A 26,160-nucleotide genomic window follows, 5' to 3' on the forward strand; every position below is an offset into this window, starting at 1 on the left:
ATCATTATGCCCCGGAACTTTAGACCGGTGGACCGATTTGCAATAGGGCATATATAACCAGAATTACGAATTTTAAAAAATTATCATTTTTATTTTTAAATATATAGCGCGCATGTCCAATCCAATAACGCAAATTATTTCATTTATTTTTTTTTTAGAAAAGTTATTTTACTTTTCAGAACCTTGAATATAAAAAAAAATATATATATATTTTATATTTTAAAATTAAAGCTTACATTTCTTAAAATTAAAAAATAATTAATTTGGAAAATAATTATTGATAAAAACCAGATATTTTTTATTTCTTTATCAAAAACTACCATTTACTTATTATACTATTACTATTTTATTTTTTTTGTTTTATAGAAAAAAAAGAAATATTTAAAATATTTTGTTAATTATTGGTTTGTGTTTTTTTTTTAAAAAAATATTTTTTCGAAATTTAAATGATGTTTTTAAGTTAAATCAATAAAATTTAATTATGTAATAGTTATAGGAGAAGAATTAAAAGGAGCAAATAATAAAACTATTATAAAAAACAAAAATTTTTTTTTTTATATTTCTAATTTATATATTTTATTAAATTATGGTTAACTTAAAGGATGAAAAAATGAATTCCAACAATAGGATAGATTCCGATAAGTTTGAAAACCGAACTTCTCGTTACGCCAATCATTCTAAGCACGGCTCAATTATTCCGAATGGAAACAAAAATTCTTTGGAGAACCGTAACGGTAAAAACGCGAATGATTATATTCATCGCGGAGGTAAGGCGCGCGTTAAAGATGAAGGAAATCAGTTGTTCACGTGTCGGGTTCAATTTTTAGACGATTTAGATCCATTCAATTCTTCCCCTTCCGGTTATACTACCATAATGACCCCTGAGCCCCTGAGACCTCTTATGTATTCCTTTTTCCTACAGATTCCGCTTAACAATCAAATTCCGAGTTTGCACAAATTTTTAAAAGCACCTCATAAGGTAAAAAAAATTTTAACTTTCTTTCTTCCTTTCTTTTCTTTTCTTTGTTTAAACTCCTTTATAAGTTTTACTAAGCATAAAATACTGCATGTGGGTTATCGAAAATAAATTTTCTTAATTTTGAATTAAGACAACCAAAAAAAGAAACTCAAGTCATAGACAATATTTTAATTTTATGAATTTTATTTTTAAAAAAAACTATACCATGTAATATTTTAGCAATTTAAATAATTAAAAAGAGTTCTTAATCAAGATAGAAGGTGATATTAGTTAGGTCAATGATTACAAATTCTATTCCACAAATTAATAAATCAATAAACTCCCTCATATTAAACATAACATCATAATTTTTATACTATAATTATATTTATAAAATAAACGTTTTAAAAATATCAAAATAATTTTTTTTTATTTTTTTTTAAAAAAAATATAATTTTTCTCAGCTGTTACATGGAATTCTCATCAAAAATAAAAATTAAACCTTAATATTTTCGCAAAAAAAAATTTATGTATACAATTTTACTTCTATAAAGAATGTTTAGAAATTTGTTTTAATAAAAAATAATGAATTATTTTAAATAAATCATTATAAAAAACCTCATTCCGTCAGGAAAAAAAATAATAGGCTCATCAGATAGATTCTCAATAATTTGAATGAAATTTGGGATGATTTTTTTAAGATATGAAACATTATACCAAAAAAATTAAGATAATTAATTTATATACGTGTCATTAGAGTGAGGTTACAGTTAACAGTTGAGATGGTAAAGTATATCCCTATAAATCAATTAATTATTAAGATTTATTAATATATAATATATATACTATTATAAATGTGAATTGTTTTATAATAAACTGATATAGCTGTTCCTGTGTCAAACAAACATGGGAAATAGAGATCTGCAAAATTAGGCCCGGCCAGTGAATATAATATTAATTTAAATTTTTATAAGGGGACTCGGGCCTAACTCTATTTAAAATAACCGGGTTCGGGCCGGGCCGGGTCGGACTTTGGAATTTTTTTAAAATATATCTAAATTTATCAATTTTATGTAAAATAAAAATATTTGATTTTATTTATCGAAACTAAACGACATATTTTTGGGTCAATGATGTTGTGTTGCGGTTTACGTCCAAAGTAGCGCTATTAAAACGGCTAGATTTGAGCCGATTTTTTTTTCGGTTAATTCGATATTTTATCCATAAAAATATTATTCGAGCCTCAAGATTTAGGTCTCACTTAGGATATATTTTTCTGGCTAAAATATTGAATTAGAACTTTTTCTAGAAACAAGCATCGAAGCACGTGACAATACTGGTCTAAACTCATCCAGAATATTTATTATTCTCTATTTTTTGGGGGGGTTCTTATAAAACAAAATACCAAATAGAAATATGGGATGATTTTTTTTTTATTTTTTTTTGAAACAGTTGACTTTACGCGGCGGTTTTTTTTTCTTCTTTCTACGTTAATTACCATTTTACTCTGAGAGTTATCATTTGTTTTGATCCCAGAAAAGTGCGTAAAAATATATGACTCCCTGAAACAATGTTCAATTCGAAATATAATAGTAGGGTCATCATCGTTAGCGACTTCATCACCACCCCCTCCCTTCATTTTTGACCCCCTTACATCCATCAATAATTTATACTTCCCTACCCCCCTTTTAATATTTTTCCTAAGTAAATTTCACTATAAATCTAGATTATTTATGAATATAAAATATAAAATATTTCCGAAATTCGCAAATGTGGTAAATTTTGCAGATTGTGTTTAAATTTGAATTATGTAGATATAGCATAATAATTAGTATATTATATTATGATATTTTTTTTTATTCGTATACAACCAATTAAATTTATTTATAATAAAAAAAAAAATTTATTGATTTTTCTAAAAGAAGTAAACAAGAATAAACTTGTAACAGTTATCCAAAATGACATAATAATATTACCTAGACTGACGGCGCGTTCATTAAAAAGTGTGCATCAATGAAAACAGCTGGAGGCGCCATTTTGATTACCCGTATCACCATTAAAAAATTTTAAAACGAGAGGTCAATTTATTTGTCCGACGCAAACTTTATTAAAGAATTGTATAAGGAAGCAGTTTATCAATTTAGTAGTAGTTTTTAATAGTGATCTGCACAGGGCCTAATTTTTCAAGCCCGGCCCGAAATTTTATTTTAAATGTTTTACCCGGCCCCAAATCCGAAATTTTTTTAAAAAAAATTTGCCTATTTGTACCAATATGGGATTGATATTTATTGCTGAGGCTAGTGGGAGAGACTGAATATCTATGGAACTAATAATAAATAAATAAATATATAATTATTAATAATTTCTAATACTAATTCACTACTTTTACTCTTTATTCAACTTCTATCAAATCCAAAATAATAATCAAAATATCGTCTGTAAATTAATAATCAAAAAAATCATCGGTCAATAAAAAATAAAATAATTTTCGAAGAATCCAAATTATCCAAAAACTGAACTTTTTTGAATTAACAATGTATATATATATATATATACAAAAATTAAACAATTTTCGAAGAATTAAATATATAAAATTTGCATATTTGAATATATATATAAAATTTATAGAAAAATATTATGTTCAATTTAAGATTATTTACATAGACAAATTACCCCAAAAATATTATCTTCGTCTACCATTTATTTATGAATAATCACTTTTCAAAATTAACATTCGAATTTGCATATACAACACTATTTAAATATAGTAATTAATTTTTATAATTATTCAAAATAAACGATATATGTTATGTGGCGTCCAGTTTCTATAAATAACATAAAATTGATAAATTTAGATATATTTTAAAAAAAAATTTAACCGAACCGACCCGAACCGAACCGACCTAACCCGGCCCGAATTTTCTTAAAAAATATTAGGCCCGACCTAGCCCGAACCCGATTTTTTTTTAAAAAAAGTTCGAACTTGCAGATTTCTAGTTTTTAACGCGAGAATAATTACATAAAATATATTATTATTAGTCATCAAAGCGGGAATAGTATATTATTTTTTTTTTAAAAAAAAACAATAAAAAAAACAGATCACATAACTGAAATTTAATCCAGTTTTGTCTGCAAAATGAAACTCCGTAATTAATTAATTTATTTTTCTTTCTTTCTTTCTTTCTTTCTTTCTTTTTTTCCTTCTGTTTAAAAAAAGTGCGAAATAAAAAGGAGAAGAATATTTAATAATGGTATATGAGGGAAGTCTACAAAATTAATAGCTATTTTTTCATATTCTTCATTTTTTTTAAAAAATTGATTTTAGAGATCTGCTAGGCCCGGCCCAAAGTCCGGCATAAAGTACGCTAAAAAAAATTTTTTAAACTTGGGTTCAAGCCTAATGGGTCGGGCCTTGGAAATTTTTTAAAATATATTTAAATATATTTAAATTTATCAATTTTATATTGAATTTTGTATGTAAAACAAAGATATTTTATTTTATTTACAGAACTATATGCCATTATAACATACATGTCTTTTATTTTGAGTAATTATAAAAATTAATTTCCATATTTAGATTAATTAGGGCCGGGTCGGGCCGGTAAATTTTCTCAAAAAAATTTATAATTCGGGCCGGCCCAGGCTTGAAAAATTAGGCCCGATGAAGATCGCTAATAAATTTATATTTTGTACTGGCTTTTATCAATATATTCTATTCTTTTGAGAACGAATTGAATAATTTGTTATTCGTATCAATTAAGTATAGTGGTTGTTAAAACGACCCTATTTGAGTCGTATGTATGTATGTAAGCCTCGAAATTTTGAACATTCAGATTTAAACCTTTCTGCCAACTATGAGCAAAATTTCCTGGCTCATATAATGTTATTTTGGTCAAAACCCTAATGGGGCCCTCTTTACAAGCACTTTCAAATAGGCCTACAAAAATAACTAATTCGAATCGAAAAATTATGCTATTCGTGTACGTAATCGAATATCGAATAACTTGCAAATAAGAGTAAATTTTATTGTTCGAATTCGTAGGCCAATTTATAACATTCGGTTTATTTTATGATGGTTAGAAACTATAGTTGGGGTAATGGCTAAATGTCGGCCTTCGGCTCAATCATCAGGCGCCTGCCTGAGAAAAATCCTTTAACATTAAAGCGGTTTAATTTAGATTTGTTTCTTTGAAAAAATTGAGATACTATCTATTTTAAGAAAAGCCCCGAGGCCAAAAGTCATATTTTCCTGCTAGAGATTGGCGCAAACGGGTAAAAAATATAGTAATTTACCCAATTATATTAGAAACAGATTTCCTGGCTTATAACAGGGTCGAATTCTGATCTAGTTAATTTAATATGGGTGGTATATATGGTTTAGATTTACCTTGGTAAGACGAACATTGTTTACCTATAAAAAAAAATTTAGATTCGTTTTAAATTTCCATTCGAAATTGTATCATCGTTGAAGCTTTATTGACTTAATGTGTTACAGAAACGTCCTTAACAAACTTTACTGCGAAAATCTATAAGAGTGGTCCTGCATTCGGAGTTGGCACGAATCTAATTTGGACCTCTTGATAATTCGGCCAATTCCCTTAATTTCACCAAAATTTTGACCAGTATTTCTTGCATCCCATTAGAATTTGTTTCAGGGGTCGCAACATTAGACTTAGGGGGACGAGGAGGGGGGGGGGGGGGGGTGATAAATTCCTGATTCGATTACGATTTAACTGATACACTTTAAAGCGAAAATTCAATTACTAAAAAAATATGCCAATTAAAACGGAAATATCCATCGCCATTAAAATATAAAAATATGGAAAAATCGTAATACAAATCCTTATTTTTGAGTATCCATAGCATATAAAATAGCTTTTAAAGAAGAAACTTCCTATGGTAGACGCGATGGTCATGTGATTGTAAGCTTGCGCCCAGTGTTGTTAAACGGCTCGATTCGAGCCGATTTTTAAAAAGTGCTAACTCAATATTTTATCTAGAATAATATTAGGCAAGCCTGAAGATTTTGCTCAGAGATTGGCACGAAGGTCTAGACATCGCTCGGCGAAATCTCGAGGCTAAGGCAAATATTTTTCTGGCTAATATATTGAGTCAGTCCTTTTTTTTAAAAAAAAATCTGCTCAAAATGTACCTTTTAACAACACTACTTTGTATACCTCGTAAAAGACTCTAAGGAAAGATTGAAGGTTTCTCGATATGTGAAGTATTGTTCAATCTAATATAATGATAATTGTAAAATAATCTATTTCCTTTCCATATAAATAGAAAACTTATTTTTACGAAATTGTTTGGCAAATTTTATTCTTTAGGTAGCAAATTATTATTCCTTTCCTTAATGATTATACCTTAAATCTAGTGTCGTTAAAATGGTCCGTTATAAATAATATTACGTAAGTCTGGAGATTTTGCTCACAGGTGGCAGAAAGGCTTGGACCTCTGCTAACACAATTATCGAGACTTAAATGATATTATTCTAATAAAATCTTAAATAGGGCGGTTTTTAAAAATCGACCGAAATAGGGGCTGTTTAACAACCACTACCTTAAAGCAAATATGCAAAAGTTCATAGAACTATTCGTCCTTTAGTCGACTCCAGTTCATAGAACTATTCGTCATCTAGTCGACTCAAGTGTATAGATTTGAGTTCACGACCGCGAACCGACTTGAGTTCACGACTCGTGCAATAAATAAAAATATTCAATATTAGCTGATTTTTTTTTTATTCTTTTATTTTTATAAATTCTAGCGAGACAAATTATAAATTAAATAATATGATTTAAATAATATTTTATAAAATTGTAATTTATTATTCATGATTCACTTTCAAATGTAAATCAATATCATTTTATACTGAGTCTTATCAATTAATTTAGGACAATTACAAAATTTAGTATCCCAAATATTTTTTTTTATTTTCCCTATAGTCTAATTTGGGAATCTTATCTAAATATATTTTTTTAAAAAAGGCCAAATAATTATAATAAGGATAGGAATGGTTCTAATCAAATTAATTATTTTAATTTTTTTACTTCGTTCATTATAATAAAAATAAATAAAAATTTGATTTTAACCAGGAAAATATTCCCTAAGTCACGCGATTTCGCTAATAGATGAAAGAAAGAAAGAAAGAAAGAAAGAAAGAAAGAAAGAAAGAAAGAAAGAAAGAAAGAAAGAAAGAAAGAAAGAAAGAAAGAAAGAAAGAAAGAAAGAAAGAAAGAAAGAAAGAAAGAAAGAAAGAAAGAAAGAAAGAAAGTCCAAACCTTTGTACCTATATGACAAAACAGATGAGAAAATACATTTGGAAATCGACACTGTAATTCTACCTACCGAGAATGGTTTAAATCTGTTAGCGGCTTCTCTATGAGCACCATCTTTAGGCCCGCATAATTTTTTTCCGGATAAAATATAGTTGGCCGTTTTTTAAAATACAACGATAGTTACGATACAGTTAAAGTACCCAAAATATTTTACCTTTATTTTATTTTAATAAATGAACTAAATCTTATAAAATGAAATTCACGAAATTCACGAAATTACGAATCATAAAAATAAACAAAATTTTAATAGTTCTTAATCGAAAGAAAAACTCATTAAATATTTTATCAAAATTAATTATTGGCAAGATCCAATAAAATTAATAGATATATTTTATAAAACAAAATTAATATATTTTTTTAACGTATAATCAAATAACAATTTTACAAAAAGATTTTATATACATTGAAGTTAATTTATTTTTAAAAAAATTAAATATCCATTTCTAAAATAAAGGATTTACATTTTCATAAATTAAGAAATATTTTAAATTTTTAAAATATTTTTAAAACTTCATTAATTTTATTATATTTATTTAATTTCAAAAAATCAAAACATTACAAAAAAAAAATATAAAAAAAAAAATCATTTAATGGTCATGCACCCGTATATAAGAAATAACATTTGACCGACACACTTCTAATCCGGATTTTTTTTTGTCGAATATAGGAGCTCCCCGAAGTGCTGCCTTGGTGTTGTTAGGAATTTTTCTGCCGTGCATTTTTTATAAAAGTTTAAGAGGTTCCCGCTAGTAAGAGTGGTGCGGTGCTTATTAACGCATGATTTCAAAGAATAGTATTTTATTTTATTAGTTTCTGCAATTTACGTGGAACGGATTTACGCGAGTAGTCCCAAACTAAGGGTCAACCCAAATACCGGATGTGGGATTGTTTTTTTTCCTGTTTTTTATGTTTGAAAAAAAAAATTTGTATTGTTTTTTTATTTTACATCCCTAACACTATATATAAACTACCACAGATTGATAATAGATAATAAATAAGCTACATATATATTTTGTTTTTTTTTTTCCTTTACATATTTAATTTGTGTGTTAATTGTTGCAATTACTTTTTTATATATATATTTTTACAACAATTTTAAAATTGATGCAAACTGAGTCTTGTTTAAACAGACCGATTTGGGATCGATTTTAGCACCGGTCGATTAAGATCTTAACTAAAATAATATCATATAAAGTTTCGAGATTCGGCATATAGAGTTCCCAAACACTTCTGCCGTCTATGAACATTTTCTTCAGGCTCATGTAATATTATTTTTTTAACAGCACTACTAATGAAAACAGTTATACTGCTTGATTTGATTTTTTTCAAAATCTATTATATTTATTTTTGATTTTTATAGTTAATAATGTCGATTTCGGCCCGGCCCGGCTCGGGTATATTTTAAAAAATTTTGGCCTGGGTTTGCAGGTCTCTGATATATTATATAAAAATATATAAAATACTGTATTAGTTCTTTCTTTCTTTCTTTCTTTCTTTCTTTCTTTCTTTCTTTCTTTCTTTCTTTCTTTCTTTCTTTCTTTCTTTCTTTCTTTCTTAACGTGCGGGTAGATTTTAGCCCACCTACCCATGCCCGGGCGGGGGCGAATCAATTTCTAAAAAAAAAATTCGGACCAGCTGATTAATTTTTTTTTTATACAATGGACGAAGTTTAAGAAGTTCAAAATTCAAAAAACCCGTCCATTGTAGATCTCTCTTAACTATATTTTATTTCATTTTATTTTCAAAATTGAATTTGTTATCTAAGCTAATCTAATTAGTGGTGTAACAAATAGGTATTTTTCCCCATATCATTATATATATTTAGATGGATAATCTCATTTGTTTTTTCATACCACAAAATTTTATCATCTAAAACATTATTGATTCGGCACAAAACTAACCCTACTTAAAAATAAGTAGATTTAAAAAAAAATTATGTCAAAAAAATCACTGTTTACATTTCATTATCGCAATTTATCTTATATATAACTCAAGTTTAAACAAAAAAAACATAATTTTTAAAAATATTAACCTTGAATTTTTTTTATAAAAAATAAAATATATTATTTAGATAAAGAAAATTATAAATTTTTAAACCGCAAATGTTAAGTTTTTTTTATATATATTCACATTTATTTATGTCTTAATTTATGTTAATTTTTTTTTTTAGTTATAGCCAAAATTCTCTTCAATATTTATAATATTTTTGATATAGTTAATAATTATATAATTTCGCACGTTTCGATTTAAAATACCTTTCATTTCCAAGTTAATTAAAAGGAAAAAAAAATATAGTATTTTTAATTATTTTTTTTAAAATTAAAATTTGTAAATGATGGTAAAAAAAATAGGTAATAATAAATAATATTGGATAGAATTTTTTTAAAAAAATTATTTTTGATACCTGAGGAAACTGGTTCATGACATGACAAGCAAGAGCATATCTAAATTGTTTATCATTATGTTAATTACTTCTTTCTTTCTTTTTTGATAAATTGCTACTTAAATTATTAATGATTAAGGGGTGATTCCTGGTCAGCCAGCTGTTTAGCCGGACAAATAATTCCCGCTATTAACAGACTTTAAAAAAAAAGGAAAAAAATATACGATCAAATTAGGATGTCCTAGTTCAAAAGTTATTTAGCCGTGGCCAATGACATGACGATGCATTCGTAATAATGCATTTGAAAGCGTCGTTGAATGCAAATCAGCTGAATCCGCCATTTTTGGCAACCCATTATAGTAATAATTCTCATGTTAAAAACTACTATTGGATAACTTGCTTCCTTGTTAATCTCGATGATCAGGCGATTCTTTAATAAAGTTTGCGTCAGACAGAGGAATAAATCGGCCTCTCGTTATAAAATTTTTGATAATGATATGGGTAATCAAAATGGCGTCCTCAACTGTTTTTTCATTCATGTACACTTTTAAAATAAATGCGTCATCAGTCTAGGTATTATTATTATATGTCATTGGCAATAGGCTAAAACAGAAATGAGTAATCAAAAATAAGTCGAATCGGGACGCGGCCTAAATATTTATTTATTTAGATTTAATCGATTTTAGTTTACATAGGATAAAGTAAACCCCAAAAATACCAAAAATAAAAAAACTTTATTATAACAGAGACCTGCAGACCGGGAGCAAAGCCAGGGCTCAAGTTATACTGACTAGGCCTTAACTATTTATTTTATATTTTTTTTTAAAACCGGGCTTGGGGACTAAAAATATCTTTTTATGTCAAAATCCGGCCCGGCGCAACATTATTCGACGAATACTCAATGTAATAACCTGCTGTTTCATTCGTCATTCATAATAACCAAAACCGTTAACCTTTGAGTCATTTATAAAATTTATAAAATCGAAAATTTAATATAAATTATGTTAAGTTCAAAAGTTCACTGGTAAAAAAAAATTATCTGAAATTTTTGGGAGAAGTATTCCAAACATGATCAGAATACGTTTCCGGTAAAATCAGATTTTTTTAAATTTAAAAAAAAAACGCGCTTAATCAAGACACCAGGCCAATTTTTAAAAAAAAGAAAAGAAAAACACGTATATTAAATCAGTTGGAACTGACTAATAGCGGGTATAATCATATAAAGGTTGATAATACTTATCTTATATATAGACTTCTAGCCGGGTAGATACTGAACATCTTAGGGTATCTTGGTTCGACTTATTATTACTAAACAGCCTAAATAGGCAATAAAAAACGAAAAAAAACAAAAAGAAAAAGAAAAATAACAAATGCTCATATGGCCAGAAGTATTCAAAATATAGAAAATTTTTAAAAATTCTTAGGCCAGGCAAACTAAAAAAAAAATTCCCGAGAAAAAAGTCGGACCTAGTTTTGAAAATTAAATTTATCAACTCAAAGACGTGTATTAGTTAACCTCTGCAGGTCTTTGTAATTTTTTTTATTCATTTGTCACCATCGCTAACGGTTTTAGTTTTGCGGACCCAAACCGGGCCTGCTAGGGTTATTGATTGGGTTCGTGATTTTATAAGGGCCACTATGTATAATCATCACACAAGAACAAAACTTTACAATGTTTGTAACTATCTTCCAGAGTATTTTTTCTTCTTATTCCGATTAGCATGTTTCCTTCTTTCTTGTCTTTCTTGTCTTTTTTTCTTTCTCTTTTTTTTATATTAAATGTTTTGATGAATTATATTTAACATTTCCCCCAAAAAAAAGGAAATATTTTAAAAATATCGAATATTAATATAATAAAATTATTATAAGTTTTTTAATAAATATCAAAAAACTTTGAATGATTTCGAACTAGATCAAAGATTGCGCCTTGCAATTGTACAAACTAAATAACCATACAAACAATTTGAACGGTAAGGATATGAACAGTAATTATCCACAAAACAAATCGGAGATTCTATACAATAATTTAAAGCGACAGTTTTTGTCGGAAGATAGTGATAGATTCGACGAACCGAAAGGAGTCAATTCCAACGCATCCGGAGAATTAGGACATTATTTAGATTTAGATTCGACTCTAGATGAACAAATAGAAGATTTGCAATGCCTGGAAGATGAGTATAATAATAATTATAATAGTATTAAATAATTTTTCCCAAATTTAATATTTTATTAGATCTGGTTCGTTGGTATTAAGAACAAGCATCACTGTTAGAGTTCATCATATTGTAGGTACAATTCTATATTTTCGCGCGATTCGCAAATAAATTCGCGTTTTATATATATATATATAAACATGATTTTATATGTCTAAAAAACAATATCAGAAAAACTTTTGAATTCAACGGGTCGACAGTTGAGACGCGGTTTGTTTTCTCTCAAACAATTATTTCAGGTTATAAAAAAAAAAACCATAAATTGGCACATTTAATAATAAATAAAAAAAATTTTTTTAATTTAATAACGTTTAAAGGATGACAAAGATTTGGTTCACGAATTTATACTGAACGATGGCTTGTCATGTCTCATAAAGATAGGCATGGAGGGTGATCAAAATCATCAGAATTACATATTGAGAGGTTTTATTTATAAAGTATTTTTATTTATTTTTTTAAAAACACCCCTCAATGACCACGAAATATTATATTAAAAATAAACATTAGGCTAACAAATCAATCCACTAAACAAACTAAAAAAATAATGATAAATCTCGGCTTTACACTAACCCTTTGAGATATATAAATCGAGAAGAAAAATAATGTACAAAGTGTGCCCACACTATTTTTTATTTTTTTAAATTGTATAAAATATGGAAATAATTTGTATCACATGTTATGGTATATAAATGGCCAAAATGTATGTTTTAGAAACTACTGCGCTAAAGAAAAGAAATTATAGTGACACTGACACTACACTACTAGATCAGAGTGCCGTTGTGTATTCTTTGACAGATAAATGGCGGTTATATTTACATTTTGCTGTACGGATGTGAATGGAAGGGATTATTTATACCAAATTAAGATAATATTTGATTAAATGTAAAAATACAAAATAAATAAAAGTGAAACCAATGTATAATTCTTAAAAATCGATCTTCCTCAATCATCAGGAGAAATCTAATCGATAAAACAAACATAATTAGCTTTAGGAATAGCTAATGCGATCCTGTGCCTTGAGTAAAAAGCCTTCGCGAGGTTCTTCAGAATTTTATCCTGATAAGGCGGCCAACGTCTTTAAAAAAAACTTTCCAGCCCAATAACAAATATTATATATTAAATATTATATTTATAAATAAATAATTTCAACCGGTCGTTTTGACAATGTATTTTATTTACTTTATGTAAAAGATATAAATACCGTGGTTAAACGAAGGAAAAGCTTGTAGTTAATATTTTTACGTATTCACTATCATATCAATTATAAAATTTGGTATCCGAACTGATGAAGAAGTAGTTATTGAATATTAATAAATGGTCATTAATGGATATAATTACCAATAGTTAAAAACATCGCCATTCAATTCTTTATCTTTCTTGAATATCATCTTCGAAATATAACTACAAATTTCATTTAAATCAAGGTAAGGATATATATATATAATGAATGTATATGTTAGAGGTAGTGTTGTTAAACGGCTCATTTTGAGCCGATTTTTAAGAACGGCTAACTCGATATTTTAGCCTGAAAAATATAGCCTAAGCCTTGAGATTTCTCTAATAGATGTCCTAACCTTAGTTCCTTCTACAAGCAAAATCCTCAGGCTTAAGTTATATTATTCTAGGTGAAATAGTGAGTTAGCCGTTTTAAAAATTCGGCTCAAAACGAGCCGTTTAACAACGCTAGTTAGAGGCAATCTGCTTTTTCCGACAATTTGTTAAAGTCATATTTTTTTGAGCACGTTCTTTTTAATTTTTAAAAATTCGATTTTACCCGGAGATGTATTCCAGCATGTTTAGAATATACCTTATCTTACGAATTGTAGATTACTTTTACGATTAAATTTTGAGTCTTTTATAAAATTTATATGGAAAAATTTATGGAAAAACGAATAATAAATTATAATTAAGTTCAAAAAGTTCACGGCAAAATTGTCTGAATTTTATAGGGTATTTCCAAACATGTGACGGCATACATTTCCGTCACTAAATTCAAATTTTTTTAAAAATTTTAAAAATCGTGCTCAAAAAATTAAACTAACATATATATATAATATTGAGGCTAATATTTAATTATTAATAAACAAAGATTATATTTGAATACTTTTTTGTTATTCAATGTAATCAAGTGGCGCAGATACATATTTTACTTCGAAGGATTTTGCTAGAAGGGGAGAGTACCGGTGGGTCTTCCCCATATTTTTTTTTAATTGAAGGTCTTTAGGTCCACTTATTGCAGGCTTCTGGGTGTGCAACATAAAATTTATGGTTCAGACTTTTTTACATATATAGTTATGTGTATATTGTACGCATCTTTTGGTTTTTTAATAGATTAAGATTATATTTATAAGCAAATTTGTGAGATGGGGGGGGGACGTCCGTAAGCCAACCCCCTCTTTCGTTATGCCTATAATAATTGCATATTATCATAATGATTGTCTGTCTAGTCAGATTATAATATTTCGCCTCATATATAAACCTATATATTTTTGGGATGATTTCAAATTAAACCTTTACCAAAATATTTTTTTTTATAAATTAAAAGCTATAAGTCAAATAATGTTGTACGTTGATGGTATGGACGGCATAAAAACACACAACGAAACATTACAATGGTTGTACTCTCTACTATCTTCCAAAGTATTTTTTTCTTATTTCATTTATAATCTTTCTTTCTTTCTTTTTTTCTTTCTTTCTTTCTTTCTTTCATTCTTTTTCTTTCTTCCTTTTTTTATCAACATTTTTTTTATATATTGTTAGTTTCGCCTAGTCATAAAAACCGCTCTAAAGTTGATATTAGTATTTTTGGAGTACAGGGAAGAAAATTCGTACCCTTTTCTCAACTCCGTCTACAAAGTTCAACGTAATTTAAAACATTTTTTTTTGTGTTTTTTTATGAATGTTTATTCCCTAGAGGATACAATGGTGATTTATTATAATTTAACTTTTTGGTAGGTTAGGGAGGGGGGGCAGGTGGGATAAGGAAATCCAAGTTGAATTAAAATGTATTTTACCATAACCTAAATGCTATTGTAATTATTTTTAACCAAGATTATTTTCTAATGCACTTAAGAATTTTAAAATTTTATGATATAAATTCTCAGTTACCCAATGACATGTATAAATACCTAGACTAACGATTCACTCATTAAAAGTGTACATCAATGCAAATCAGCTGGAGAGGCCATCTTGGTTACACTAATCATTATTAAAATTTTAAACGAGAGCCTCATTTATTTCCTATATCTGATGCAAACTTTATTGAAGAACTATCGGATCATCGAGATAATAAGGAAGCAAGTTATCAATTTAATAGTAGTTTTGTAACGTAAGAATAATTACTATTACGTGTTACCAAAATGGCGGGTCCAGCTGATTTGCTTTTAACAACGCTTAAAAATGCATTTTAATGAATAAATCGTCAGTCTAGGTATTATATATGTCATTAATATTATTAAAGCTATGCCAATCATATCGTTAATTGACGGGTAAGAAGAGTATGAATGAGAATAAATGGAAGCAAGATGGCGGGGTGGGAAGAGGGTAAAATTTTATTACAATTGCAGTTTCCATAAAGTGTATTTTATTATTTATTGCTACTAATAATTTGCAACCTGAATAATTTTTCATTTAAAAAACTCTTGGACACAATTTTCGAAATATTTTCTCTTTTATATATTATTTATTCCATTTTGATTTTAATTATATATATTTTTTTTAAAAAACTAATTTTTTTAAGCTGATCAACCTTTAAAACTGATGATTGAATTATTGGACGATAAAGAACTTCTGAATGATTCCGAAATACTGATACATTCTATAACAATTATCAATCGAGTAATATTCATATTTATTATGAGGAGTGTTCCCGATTAAGAAAGAACGAAAGAAAGAAAGAAAGAAAGAAAGAAAGTAAGACCAGAAAGAAAGAAAGAAAGAAAGAAAGAAAGAAAGAAAGAAAGAGGTTTGAACCTCTACTTGCCAAATCTCGAGGCTTACATAATATTATTTTGGCTAAAATCTTAATTGGGACATTTTTAAAAATCGACCTAAATCGGGCCATTTTGACAACACTAATTATCAGAGATTTAGCAGATTTATGGTATTTCATTTCCCCTTTTTTTAGAAATTTTATTTCAATTTTTAAAAGAACACCTGACTTTGGCATGTTCAGCGGAAGTTACCTTCTAATTTTAAAAGATACAAACAAAAAAAATACGAATTATTAAATTCTTAGAATATTTTAGAAGTTGAAATATATTTGATCCAATAGTCATAATCCCTCCAATTTGTTTAGGTTTTGACTCAACTCTCACCCAAAAAACTCGAGAAGTATCGTAATTTTGGTGCCAAAATACCCGTTACTTACAACGAATTGATTAAAAGCGTCGAAAGATCGAATTTGAACCAAATCGTTAAACGTTACCTAAATCGGGTTGCTCAAAGCGGCAATTACAACAATGGATTCGATAATGATTTTATCGAACAGCTCAACAGATACATTACTCTATCCAAACTCTCCGATCTATCTTCGCTTGCGGATCAACGATTTTGTGAAGGCAAACAAACCACAAATCACAATAATTTAAATGGCAACGTCAAAAGAGACAATACGTCCGAATATAAGTGATTGACTTTTTTTTTTGAAATATGATTCTGTAACTATGTTCAAAAAATATTTACGATTCTTCTTCAATAAAAATCTATTTATTTATTTTTTCCATTTTAAATTATATAGAAAACGGTTTTCGGAATGCAACATATCAACCCCGGATATGGTAGACAATAGAAGTCCTGTCAATCATTCAACTATAAAATACAACGGCCATGACAACTCCGTTTATCAAAATAGTGGAAATGCTTTCAATACAAGTTTGCATCTTAGCCCCCCCCCCCCGACCCCCCCTCCCAAATTCTATTATAATTTTATAATTCGACCTCTAATTACGCTTATATTAATCGGTTAAGGCTGTTTAATACATGATTTATAAGAGTTAACTATCCTATTGATCAGAGAGGTATTACACCCCCCCCCCGCAACCCTGGAGAGGATGGGGCATCTAAATTGTTACAACTGGGAGGGAAGTCACAAATTATGAGAAATTTTTTGGATGGGAGCTCAAATATTTTTTTGTCAATACGTCTCTGGTATTGATTGGCGTAAATGTTATATTTTGATGTATTTATAATCTCTACAACATGATCTTTCCTACGGTCGGCCTACTTACTAAAAGTGTTCATCAGAGAAGGAGTATATAATATTATTGATATTTTTGTTTTTCTTATTAAAATGATAATAATAAATTTCTAAACAATAAGTCTACTTTTTAAAATCTAAAGAAAAAAATGGGTTTTTTTGCGAAAATAAATTTCGAAATTTTTGCACTTTTTGCACTTTTTTCTCTATTCTTTCTTTCTTTCTTTCTTTCTTTCTATTCAATTTATTATTAATACGATTATTTTCTTTAAAAAAAATAGATTATACGGACAATATGACACTATCGTCCTCTTCAACCTCATCTTACAACTCTTGTAATTCTTTTGCTAATAGAAGTAAAATTACAAATCAATTTTTTTTCTATCATTATAAATATTAATTTTTTTTTTAAAAAAAAATGCGTACTTAGATAAGGCATTAACAGGTAGCCTTAACTCTAACGACATCACAACTTGGCCCAAAAAGCACTACATTTCTAACTCAATGAATTCGAGCCAGGATTCTCAGGATAATTTATACGATACAACAGGGGTTAATAAAGACAACAACTCTAATACTAATAAAATGCTATTTTCGTGGAGGGATAAGTTTAAGAGATCCGATTTAATAACGGACAAAAAAATCGAAGAGATACCCGAAAATGGCCTGTTAAGCAATTCCAAAAATAATCCTAGCACCATCTGCACCCAAAGTAACTGCCTCACTCAGGGTAGCAATAATAAAACATCACTATTCAGTAATGGCTACGCGACCCTAAACGAGGATTACTACGATGACTGTTACTTGAAACAGATACCCACCGCTAAACCCAGTAGCGGTCCAACGCCCTCTTCCGCCAGGTCAAAATTTCAATACCTAGAGTCCATAAACAACAGCTGCAAAACGAAAAATATCAAGAATAGCGTGAGCCCCATCGGTAATGGTCACGAGAACAAGCGACTCTACGTGTATCAAAATAGTCGGAGCGACGTAAAAAATTCGTCCAGCATCACGAACAATCTTCTCAGCAAAAATAATCCGGATTTCTGTCGCAAGGACGATAATTCCAATAAAGCTGTGTGCAAGAAGAGCCAAATGTTGGACAATATTTACAGGAATTCGAACACGCGAGAACAATACGTTCAATCGGTTCCGGAGGCGTCTCCCGCTACGGCTAAATTAAATGAACCAAAATTTACTAATGGTAGCGCTGTAACTCGAACACCCAACATTGGTAATAATAATAATAATAACAAATTCGTATATCCGAGTAAAGATGGCGTAAAAAATACTTGCCACTCAAATAATATCGGCAATAATCAATCGTATAATGACAGAATAATGACGGACGATAAATTCAAAAACGAGTCAAACACCGTCAGTTATGGTTACTCACCAAATAGATCTAACTTTAAGGAGGTTATTTAATTCATTTAATATACAAACAAGTTTGTATGGATGGGGAATGACTAGCCGCACCTTCGACTAAGCTATATCTTATTTATTTTTTAAAAAATTCACTATAACAAAATAGCCATAGTCAATAAGGAAAAACTATCATTTATTTGCTAATCATAGTTTTTTTTTTTTGTTGTTTAATATTCTGCTAAACAATTGGCTAAATCAACTAAATTTAACCCTTCCTCTATCCTATACTAGATCGGGATCAAATATGTTGCCATTTAAAAAATTGAATATTTTTAGAACCATTTTTTTTTGATTGTTTTATTTCTCCAAATCAACAGCAAAGTATTCAGTCCCATCCAGGTGTAAACTACCAGCCGCCTAAAATAACCGTGAATTCTATGAACGGATCTGTATCACTACACGATAATATGATCAATTTGCCTTCCAAAATGGTACCCTCATTCCTTTCCAGTAATGTAGGAGACACTCCCTCGTTCAACATTGCGAGAACATCTGCCGACAACGTTGATAACTTCGCCAAATCTCCCGGTGGCTATAATTTAGGGTCTAACCATAAATCGGCAAACGATAATTGCGGCCAATTTAGATCCAACATCGAGTCAATCATTACTACGAACGCCTTAGCTCCCGATGGCGAGGATTCCCAAAAATATAAATCTGAAAGTCAAATGGAATGGGAGAGACTGCTGAAGAATTTGAAAAGACCCCTACAAATTTCCGACCTTGATTTTAGCGATCTCACGCCAGAGGATGATATAGATATTTACTATAACGATCAGAAAAACAATGTCGCTAATACTAATAATCTAAATGGCGTCGGTAGTAACTCCATTAGACAAGCACCGCCTACGTTATTGGTGACCGCCCCACCTCCGCCACCCCTTCCATTTAATTTAAGTAAATTTAACCAAAAAAATAGTAATATTTTATATTTCTTTACACATTGTTAATAAAACACATACATATTATAATATGAGGAATAAATTTTTTTAAAACATTCAGCCTTATAAAAATAAAAATTATTTGTCAGTTTATTTTTAGTATATGGATGGGCCGTTATTTAAAATGAGATTAAATGACATTATAAACCTATAGGCAAATATTATGATATAGAGATGTAAAAAATCGCTTTACTCCAATCGGCTAGGCCTTGGAACTCGAGTCGGAAAAAAATCGGCTAAGCCTTGGAGTGCCAGCCATAAAATTCGATTAGAAAGAAAGAAAGAAAGAAAGAAAGAAAGAAAGAAAGAAAGAAAGAAAGAAAGAAAGAAAGAAAGAAAGAAAGAAAGAAAATTGACACTGTAACTCATAAGTTATTGACAAGAAAAATTTTTGCTGGTTTAGAGAACTCGATGTATGATGTAAGAATGAACCGTTATGGACTAGTTATAATTTTTTTTTCTTTAAATCTTTGATGATTAATTTTTTTTTGTGAATATTGATGATATTTATTTTTTTTATCTAGTAATATTTTCAATTTTTTTTTTCTCTGAAATTCGAAAAGGGACAATTAAGGTGTCATGTCATTAATTATGTCGAGGGCAAATACAGTTTACGCCTAGAAATTTGACCAAGCCGTTTAGGAGACGGCTTGAGTGAATCGATTTAGCATTTACTATTACGATACATAAATATAAATATAGTATAATAAACAAATCTATATCGAAAAAAAAATATTAAATTAATATAGATTTAAAAAATGACGGTGCCTTCGATCGAAATAATACACCGCCGGCTGTTCCACCACCCCCGCCGCCTTTAATGAAAAACCCGTTAAGCAAGACCCTGTCATCTTCCACTATGTGTTTATCATCGACCGATAAATCCTCCCACAATCAAAATATTCGCAAAACTCTGAGATTATTCTGGAAAGAGCTAAAGATTCCAGATAATCATAGAACCACTTCCAACAACTATCAATACAATTCTCCCCTAAAGGTTTAAACCTAAATCCAATCACATGATCGCTAAATATACTATCATAAAAATAATATTGTAGTCCGACCAATCAATATGGACCAGTTTAAGGCCCGTGAAGTTGGATTTCGACAAATTAGAATACCTCTTTGAAACTAGAGCGAAAGAACCGTTACCCAAGGTTCGAATAAACAGCACGATTTTATTTAATATCTATTATAATAATATTTATATGTTACGATGTGTTTTTTTTCCCGGCGATTTGTTATTTTTACAACTTTATATCATTATTTGAGCGCCGTTATTTTAAATTTTTAAATCTGATTTTATCGTAAATGTATTCCATCGTCTTCGGAATTACCTATCTTATGAATCGTAGATAATTTTGCTGTTGACCTTTGAGTCATTTATCATTAATATGAAAAAAGTTTAATATAAAATTATATTAATTTTAAAAAGTTCGCGGAAAAAAATTATCTAAAATCTATAAGATACATTATCGGTAAAATCAGATTTTGCAATTTTTTAAAAAATGCGCTTCAAAAAATGGTTTAAAGTTGAAAAAAATACCACCATTGCCTATATATATTAAAATGTTATAAATATGTTAAATAATAAAATATATTATATATATTTTTTTCATATTTTACAAATTATGTGCTTTCAATTCCACATGCTTTCGAAAATTTCCCTTTATAACCCCCGATTTAAGGATGTAAGTGTTAATATGTTATTTTTAATGAATAATTTTAAAAAAAATATATATATATTTATAATTTTAATATAGAATAAAAGTGACAACAAGCGTGGGCAAATCATAGTCTTAGATTCGAAAAGATCTAATGCAATAAACATCGGGATGACAAAATTACCACCCGCCAGAGCTATCAAGGCTGCCGTATTAAAAATGGATAACTCCATCATGAACAGGGACGGAATTGAAGTTCCCTTTTTAAAACATTTTTTTTTTAAAAATGATATTTTCGTATCGCCCAGTTTATCTAACCTATTTTTTAAAAAATTTTATCCTATATCCTGTTGTATAAATTTTCTAGTATCACTCTTTTTTTTTTCATTTCTTATAGTAATAATAATTGTTCGATCTGTCTTTCTTTTTCTTTCCCCGTTTAATGGCGATTTCCGGGTTTACCCAGGTTGGCCAGTTTTCCCTCTGATGGATATTATGGGAATTTGTATTAATTTTTTTTTTAAAAAAAAAATTAGAAATTGTTGTCTATTATGATACCGACGGAAGAAGAGAAACAAAAAATACTGGATGCCCAGATGGCTCACCCAGAACTACCCTTGGGAACCGCCGAGCAATTTCTTCTGACCCTATCCTCCATTTCCGAATTAAAAGCTCGTTTAAAGCTCTGGGCTTTCAAATCGGATTACGAAGGAATGGAAAGGGTTTAAATTTTTTTTTTTGTAATTTATAATAATTGTATTTGTTTACTTAATAATTTAATTTATTGAACTTTAAAGGCTTTATAATTATTGTTTTTTTTTTAAATTGCCATTTTCTTTGATTAAAATTAAAGTTACTAAGACAGCGTACTCAGCACATCTTAATACCTATTAAATGCTTCTATTTTTTTTTTAAATAGTCTTAAAATCGCGTGTTTAGACAAGCTATTTAGAATTCTAGAATTGATGAGTTAGCCACAGAATTCTAATAAATTTACAATTAGAAGCAGTTAATTAAACTATGTTTTTTTTGTTTAAAATCGTTTCTAGGATATAGCGGAACCGTTAATGGACCTAAAAAATGGTCTGAAAGAAGTGGAAGAGAATAAAACACTTAATTACGTTTTGTCGGTCATTTTGTCAATCGGAAATTTTTTGAACGGGACTCAAGTATAATTTAGCATCTGTTACGTAAACATTATATAATATATTTATATTCTTTCTTTCTTTCTTTCTTTCTTTCTTTCTTTCTTTCTATCTATCTTTCTTTCTTTCTTTTTTTTCTAGGGGTTAGGGTTTTATATATATATATATATATCTTAATAATTAATTAGTGCAAAGGATTTCACATCGATTATTTATCCAAAATTCCGGAGATAAAGGACACCGTACAAAAACAAAATTTATTGCATCACGTATGTGATCACGTCATGGATAGATACCCGGACTCGACCGATATGTATTCGGAAATGGGAAATTTAGTCAGATCCTCTAGGGTTAATTAATATATTTTTATTTTATTTTTTACATCGCTTTAAAATCATGCTTCTTTTTTTTTGTGAATAACATTTTTACAAATTTACCTTCCTTTACGAAAATAAATGTGATAACATTTCGATATTTGGAACATATATTTGTTAATGCGAAAGGAAGGAACTGTTATATCGTTTTTCCCAAATTCAGAACCAACCAACATGCATACTAAAAGAGTTATTATTTAGTGTCGCTAAATTACCAAACTTTAGTCAACTATAAAACAGCGTAGAGCCTCAATCTTCAAGTTGAGACTGGACTTAGAGGCTTAATTCCAATTTTTTTAGGCTAAAAGTTTGATTAAGCCGCAATTGAGATGGTCAGATAATTTAACAACACTAGTTATTACAACCCTGAAGGGTTAATGCTGAGAAAATTAATTATATATTATGTATAATATTCTCTATATTTAATTAATTTTTTTTTTCACCAACCCTTTTTTGTACAATTTAACTAAGGTGGATTTTGACGATTTGACCAATAATTTAGAAAAAACGGAACATCTTTGCAAGGAATCTTGGGACAATCTAAGAGCCGTTATTAAATACGAGACTGGGCCAGTTTTAAAGATCAGGTATAATTATTTCTAGTTTTGTCAATGACATATAATAATGCATTTAAAAGCGTCGTTAAATGCAAATCAGTTGAACCCGCCATTTTGGTAACCCATATAGTAATTATTAAACTGATAACTTGCTTCCTTATATCTCGATAATCAGGCAAATTCTTTAATATTTGCGTCAGACAAAGGAATAAATTGACCTCTCGTTTAAATTTTTTTTTAATAATGAGATGGATAATCAAGATGGCGTTCCCAGCTGTTTTCATTGTTGTACACTCCAGTCTAGGTATTATTATATATCATTGAGTTTGGTATGAGTGATTTTTAATAAAAACATGATTTTTTTTATTTTATAATTATTACAAGAATGTCAGAGTTTATTAACGACTGCGCTCAAAGGATCATGGTGCTAAAAATTGTGCATAGACGTTTAAATAACAGGTATTAAAATTATTAACAATATATCGCAATTTCTATTTTAACATTATAAATATTATTTTATTCGTTTGACACAAAGATATAAACGAACACTGAGATATTTTGGCATAACGGGTAATTCCGTGGATTCGTTGAAGATCACGATCTTCTGCAGAATCTTCACCGATTTTGCCTTGGAATATAAAACGGCGCGAGAAAAATTGGTGGAAAATGTTAAAAAGAAGCAAAAGCACAAGGAGAGGAACATGACGAGAGGAAAGATGATCATAGATGTAATAAAAATTTGTTAGATAATTTGAAAGTGTTTAAATTAGATGCAGCACCCCGCCATCTTCTTGGTAATTTTTAAATGGGGAAAGGAGAATTTAAAAGCTATATCATTAAATTGAAATCCAATCACACAGGCTTAATCCCAATTGTAACACCAACGAATAGCCATTTTTTTCGTTAATTACCTTTAATTTTTTTTTAAAACCCTATAGTATATGACGCAAAATTAAATATTATCTTTACAAATGGAAACTAAGGGATCAATGAGCCAAAAAATAACTCAAATATTTTTGATATAATTATGATCTAATTTTGGGAATTCAATAAGAAACATGACCGCCCGCAACCTGGCGTTATTTACATCTAGATCATTCCCTTTGGCGGCTCAATTTTTTTTTTTTTAAAAAAACTGAACCCACTCTGATTCCTGTTAAACTTTTCTAGATTATTTTATAATGATATTCAATCGATCTAAAAATTGAATAGGAAATTTTTTCTGGCCACGGATCGGGCCTATATTTTACCCCACCCCACTCTCTCGCTAGGCTGACGGGCTACTTCTGCACCACAGGACTATAAATTAAAGTTTGGTTTTAGGATTCCCAGTTAAAAGAAAAACTATGTAAAGAAACTATTTTTTTGAAAATCCCAAAGATTCAAATTGTTTTTCTTTATTTTACCTTTCTGAATAAATATTAATCATCATATTAGTCCATCAAACGGAGTATCCCTAGCTCTCTTTTAGATAAAAATAACAACAAGACCCATAACGATAATGATCGCGCATACGCGAAAAACAACCAATCAGCTAACGTTAATAATAATAATATAAGCAAATCTAAATTCAGCCTGAAAAATTTTATAACAAATACTAAACCCGATAGCGATATTCACAAAGCAACGAATGGGCAACTTTATAATTACCAACAAAATTTAAGCGCAGATAGAGCTTTGCAAAATATCTTATTGTCTCCAAACAGCAAATTTAATGGTCTTACAAGTACTTCTTCTATCCCGTCGAGGTCAATGCAAGGTATAATTCAGAATTGTATATGTTGATATTTTAATTGGCTTGCTATTTATAATTAGCAGAGTTGTTAAAAGATACTTTTTAAATGGATCTAGATACAGATACATCGTCAAAATAATATCTAGATACAGATATTTTAATCAAAAATGTATCTAGATACAAATAAGATACCACATTTTTATATCTAGATCCTTTAACAACTCTGATAATTAGCAAGCTATTATATCAAAAGAATTTTAAAAAAAAACAGTGGATTAAAAACATTATGCAAGTCTGAAGATTTTGCTCATACATGGCGCAAAGGATTGGACATCTATTAGCCGAATCTCGAGGCTTAGTCAATACGTTTTCCTGGCTAAAATCAAATCGAGCTCTTTTAACGAGCACGAGTTGTTACATTATTTAATTTTAAAATTTAATTAGGACCCTCTAGAAGTGGAACGAATAATTCGTGCCAAGGAAACGCGTCAAGAAAATCGGAGCCATTCTACCAAAGACAAAATGTTACGAATGGAAGTCGTTTGGGAAGCAAAGCTGGTAGCAACAATAAGCTAAATAATAATGGCGAGGAACTTTACACGGATGACGAGATATTGGAATCGTTAATTAGTTCATCGTCGAATTTTACCAATAGTAGAGCTAATCCAGCTAGACGTTCGTTAAACACTCACGCCAGAATTCGATAATATTTTACAAATTTGTATTTTTTTAAAAAAAATTGACAAGCATAAAGCATCACCACATCCCAGTATTAGAAGAATTTTTTTTTTTAGAAAAATTCACCCTTTTATTTTTAGATATATTTTATATTCATTTTCAAAAAAATAAACTAATATTATGTATATAATATAACTCTAAAAAAAATTATTTAAAAAGGATAAAACATAAATTATTTTATTATGATAAAGTATTCGTAGCTATAATAACCCGTTTAAATATTTTTAAATTATAACACATACAATTTATATTATATTATATATATATTTTATTTTTAAAAAGTCAATCACACAATAATAATAGTTATTATATATCTCTTTCTATTCTGGTCATAATAAAAAAAAAACTTCGATTATTGTCAAAAATTATATATATAATATTAATTAGTACATATTTAACTTATTATTTTTTATCACTTATAATGGTCATTCTTCCTTATATTTATATATATCTAAAATTGTAATCAATTTGTTTGCGGTTCATCACAAT

General features: G+C 28.8%; 1 protein-coding gene across 1 annotated transcript; it reads left to right on the forward strand.

Annotated features, from left to right (window-relative positions):
- Nucleotides 1-469: 469 nt before the first annotated feature.
- Nucleotides 470-26,080, forward strand: LOC135925117 (FH1/FH2 domain-containing protein 3-like). The gene is made up of 24 exons (XM_065460301.1): nt 470-979; nt 11,592-11,854; nt 11,913-11,968; nt 12,064-12,131; nt 12,210-12,315; nt 14,438-14,532; nt 14,653-14,755; nt 15,632-15,729; nt 16,190-16,518; nt 16,631-16,764; nt 17,371-17,445; nt 17,520-18,508; nt 18,835-19,414; nt 20,208-20,455; nt 20,517-20,615; nt 21,222-21,377; nt 21,659-21,844; nt 22,172-22,291; nt 22,456-22,617; nt 23,113-23,228; nt 23,583-23,657; nt 23,734-23,926; nt 24,636-24,957; nt 25,378-26,080. The coding sequence occupies exons 1-24, from the start codon at nt 587-589 to the stop codon at nt 25,638-25,640; spliced, it is 5,229 nt and encodes a 1,742-aa protein (XP_065316373.1). The 5' UTR covers nt 470-586; the 3' UTR covers nt 25,641-26,080.
- The last annotated feature ends 80 nt before the right edge of the window (nt 26,081-26,160 follow it).

The sequence above is a fragment of the Gordionus sp. m RMFG-2023 genome, chromosome 2, assembly GCF_954871325.1.
Source record: "Gordionus sp. m RMFG-2023 chromosome 2, tfGorSpeb1-WG-v2, whole genome shotgun sequence".
NCBI classification, from domain to species: Eukaryota; Metazoa; Nematomorpha; class Gordioida; order Chordodea; family Parachordodidae; genus Gordionus; species Gordionus sp. m RMFG-2023.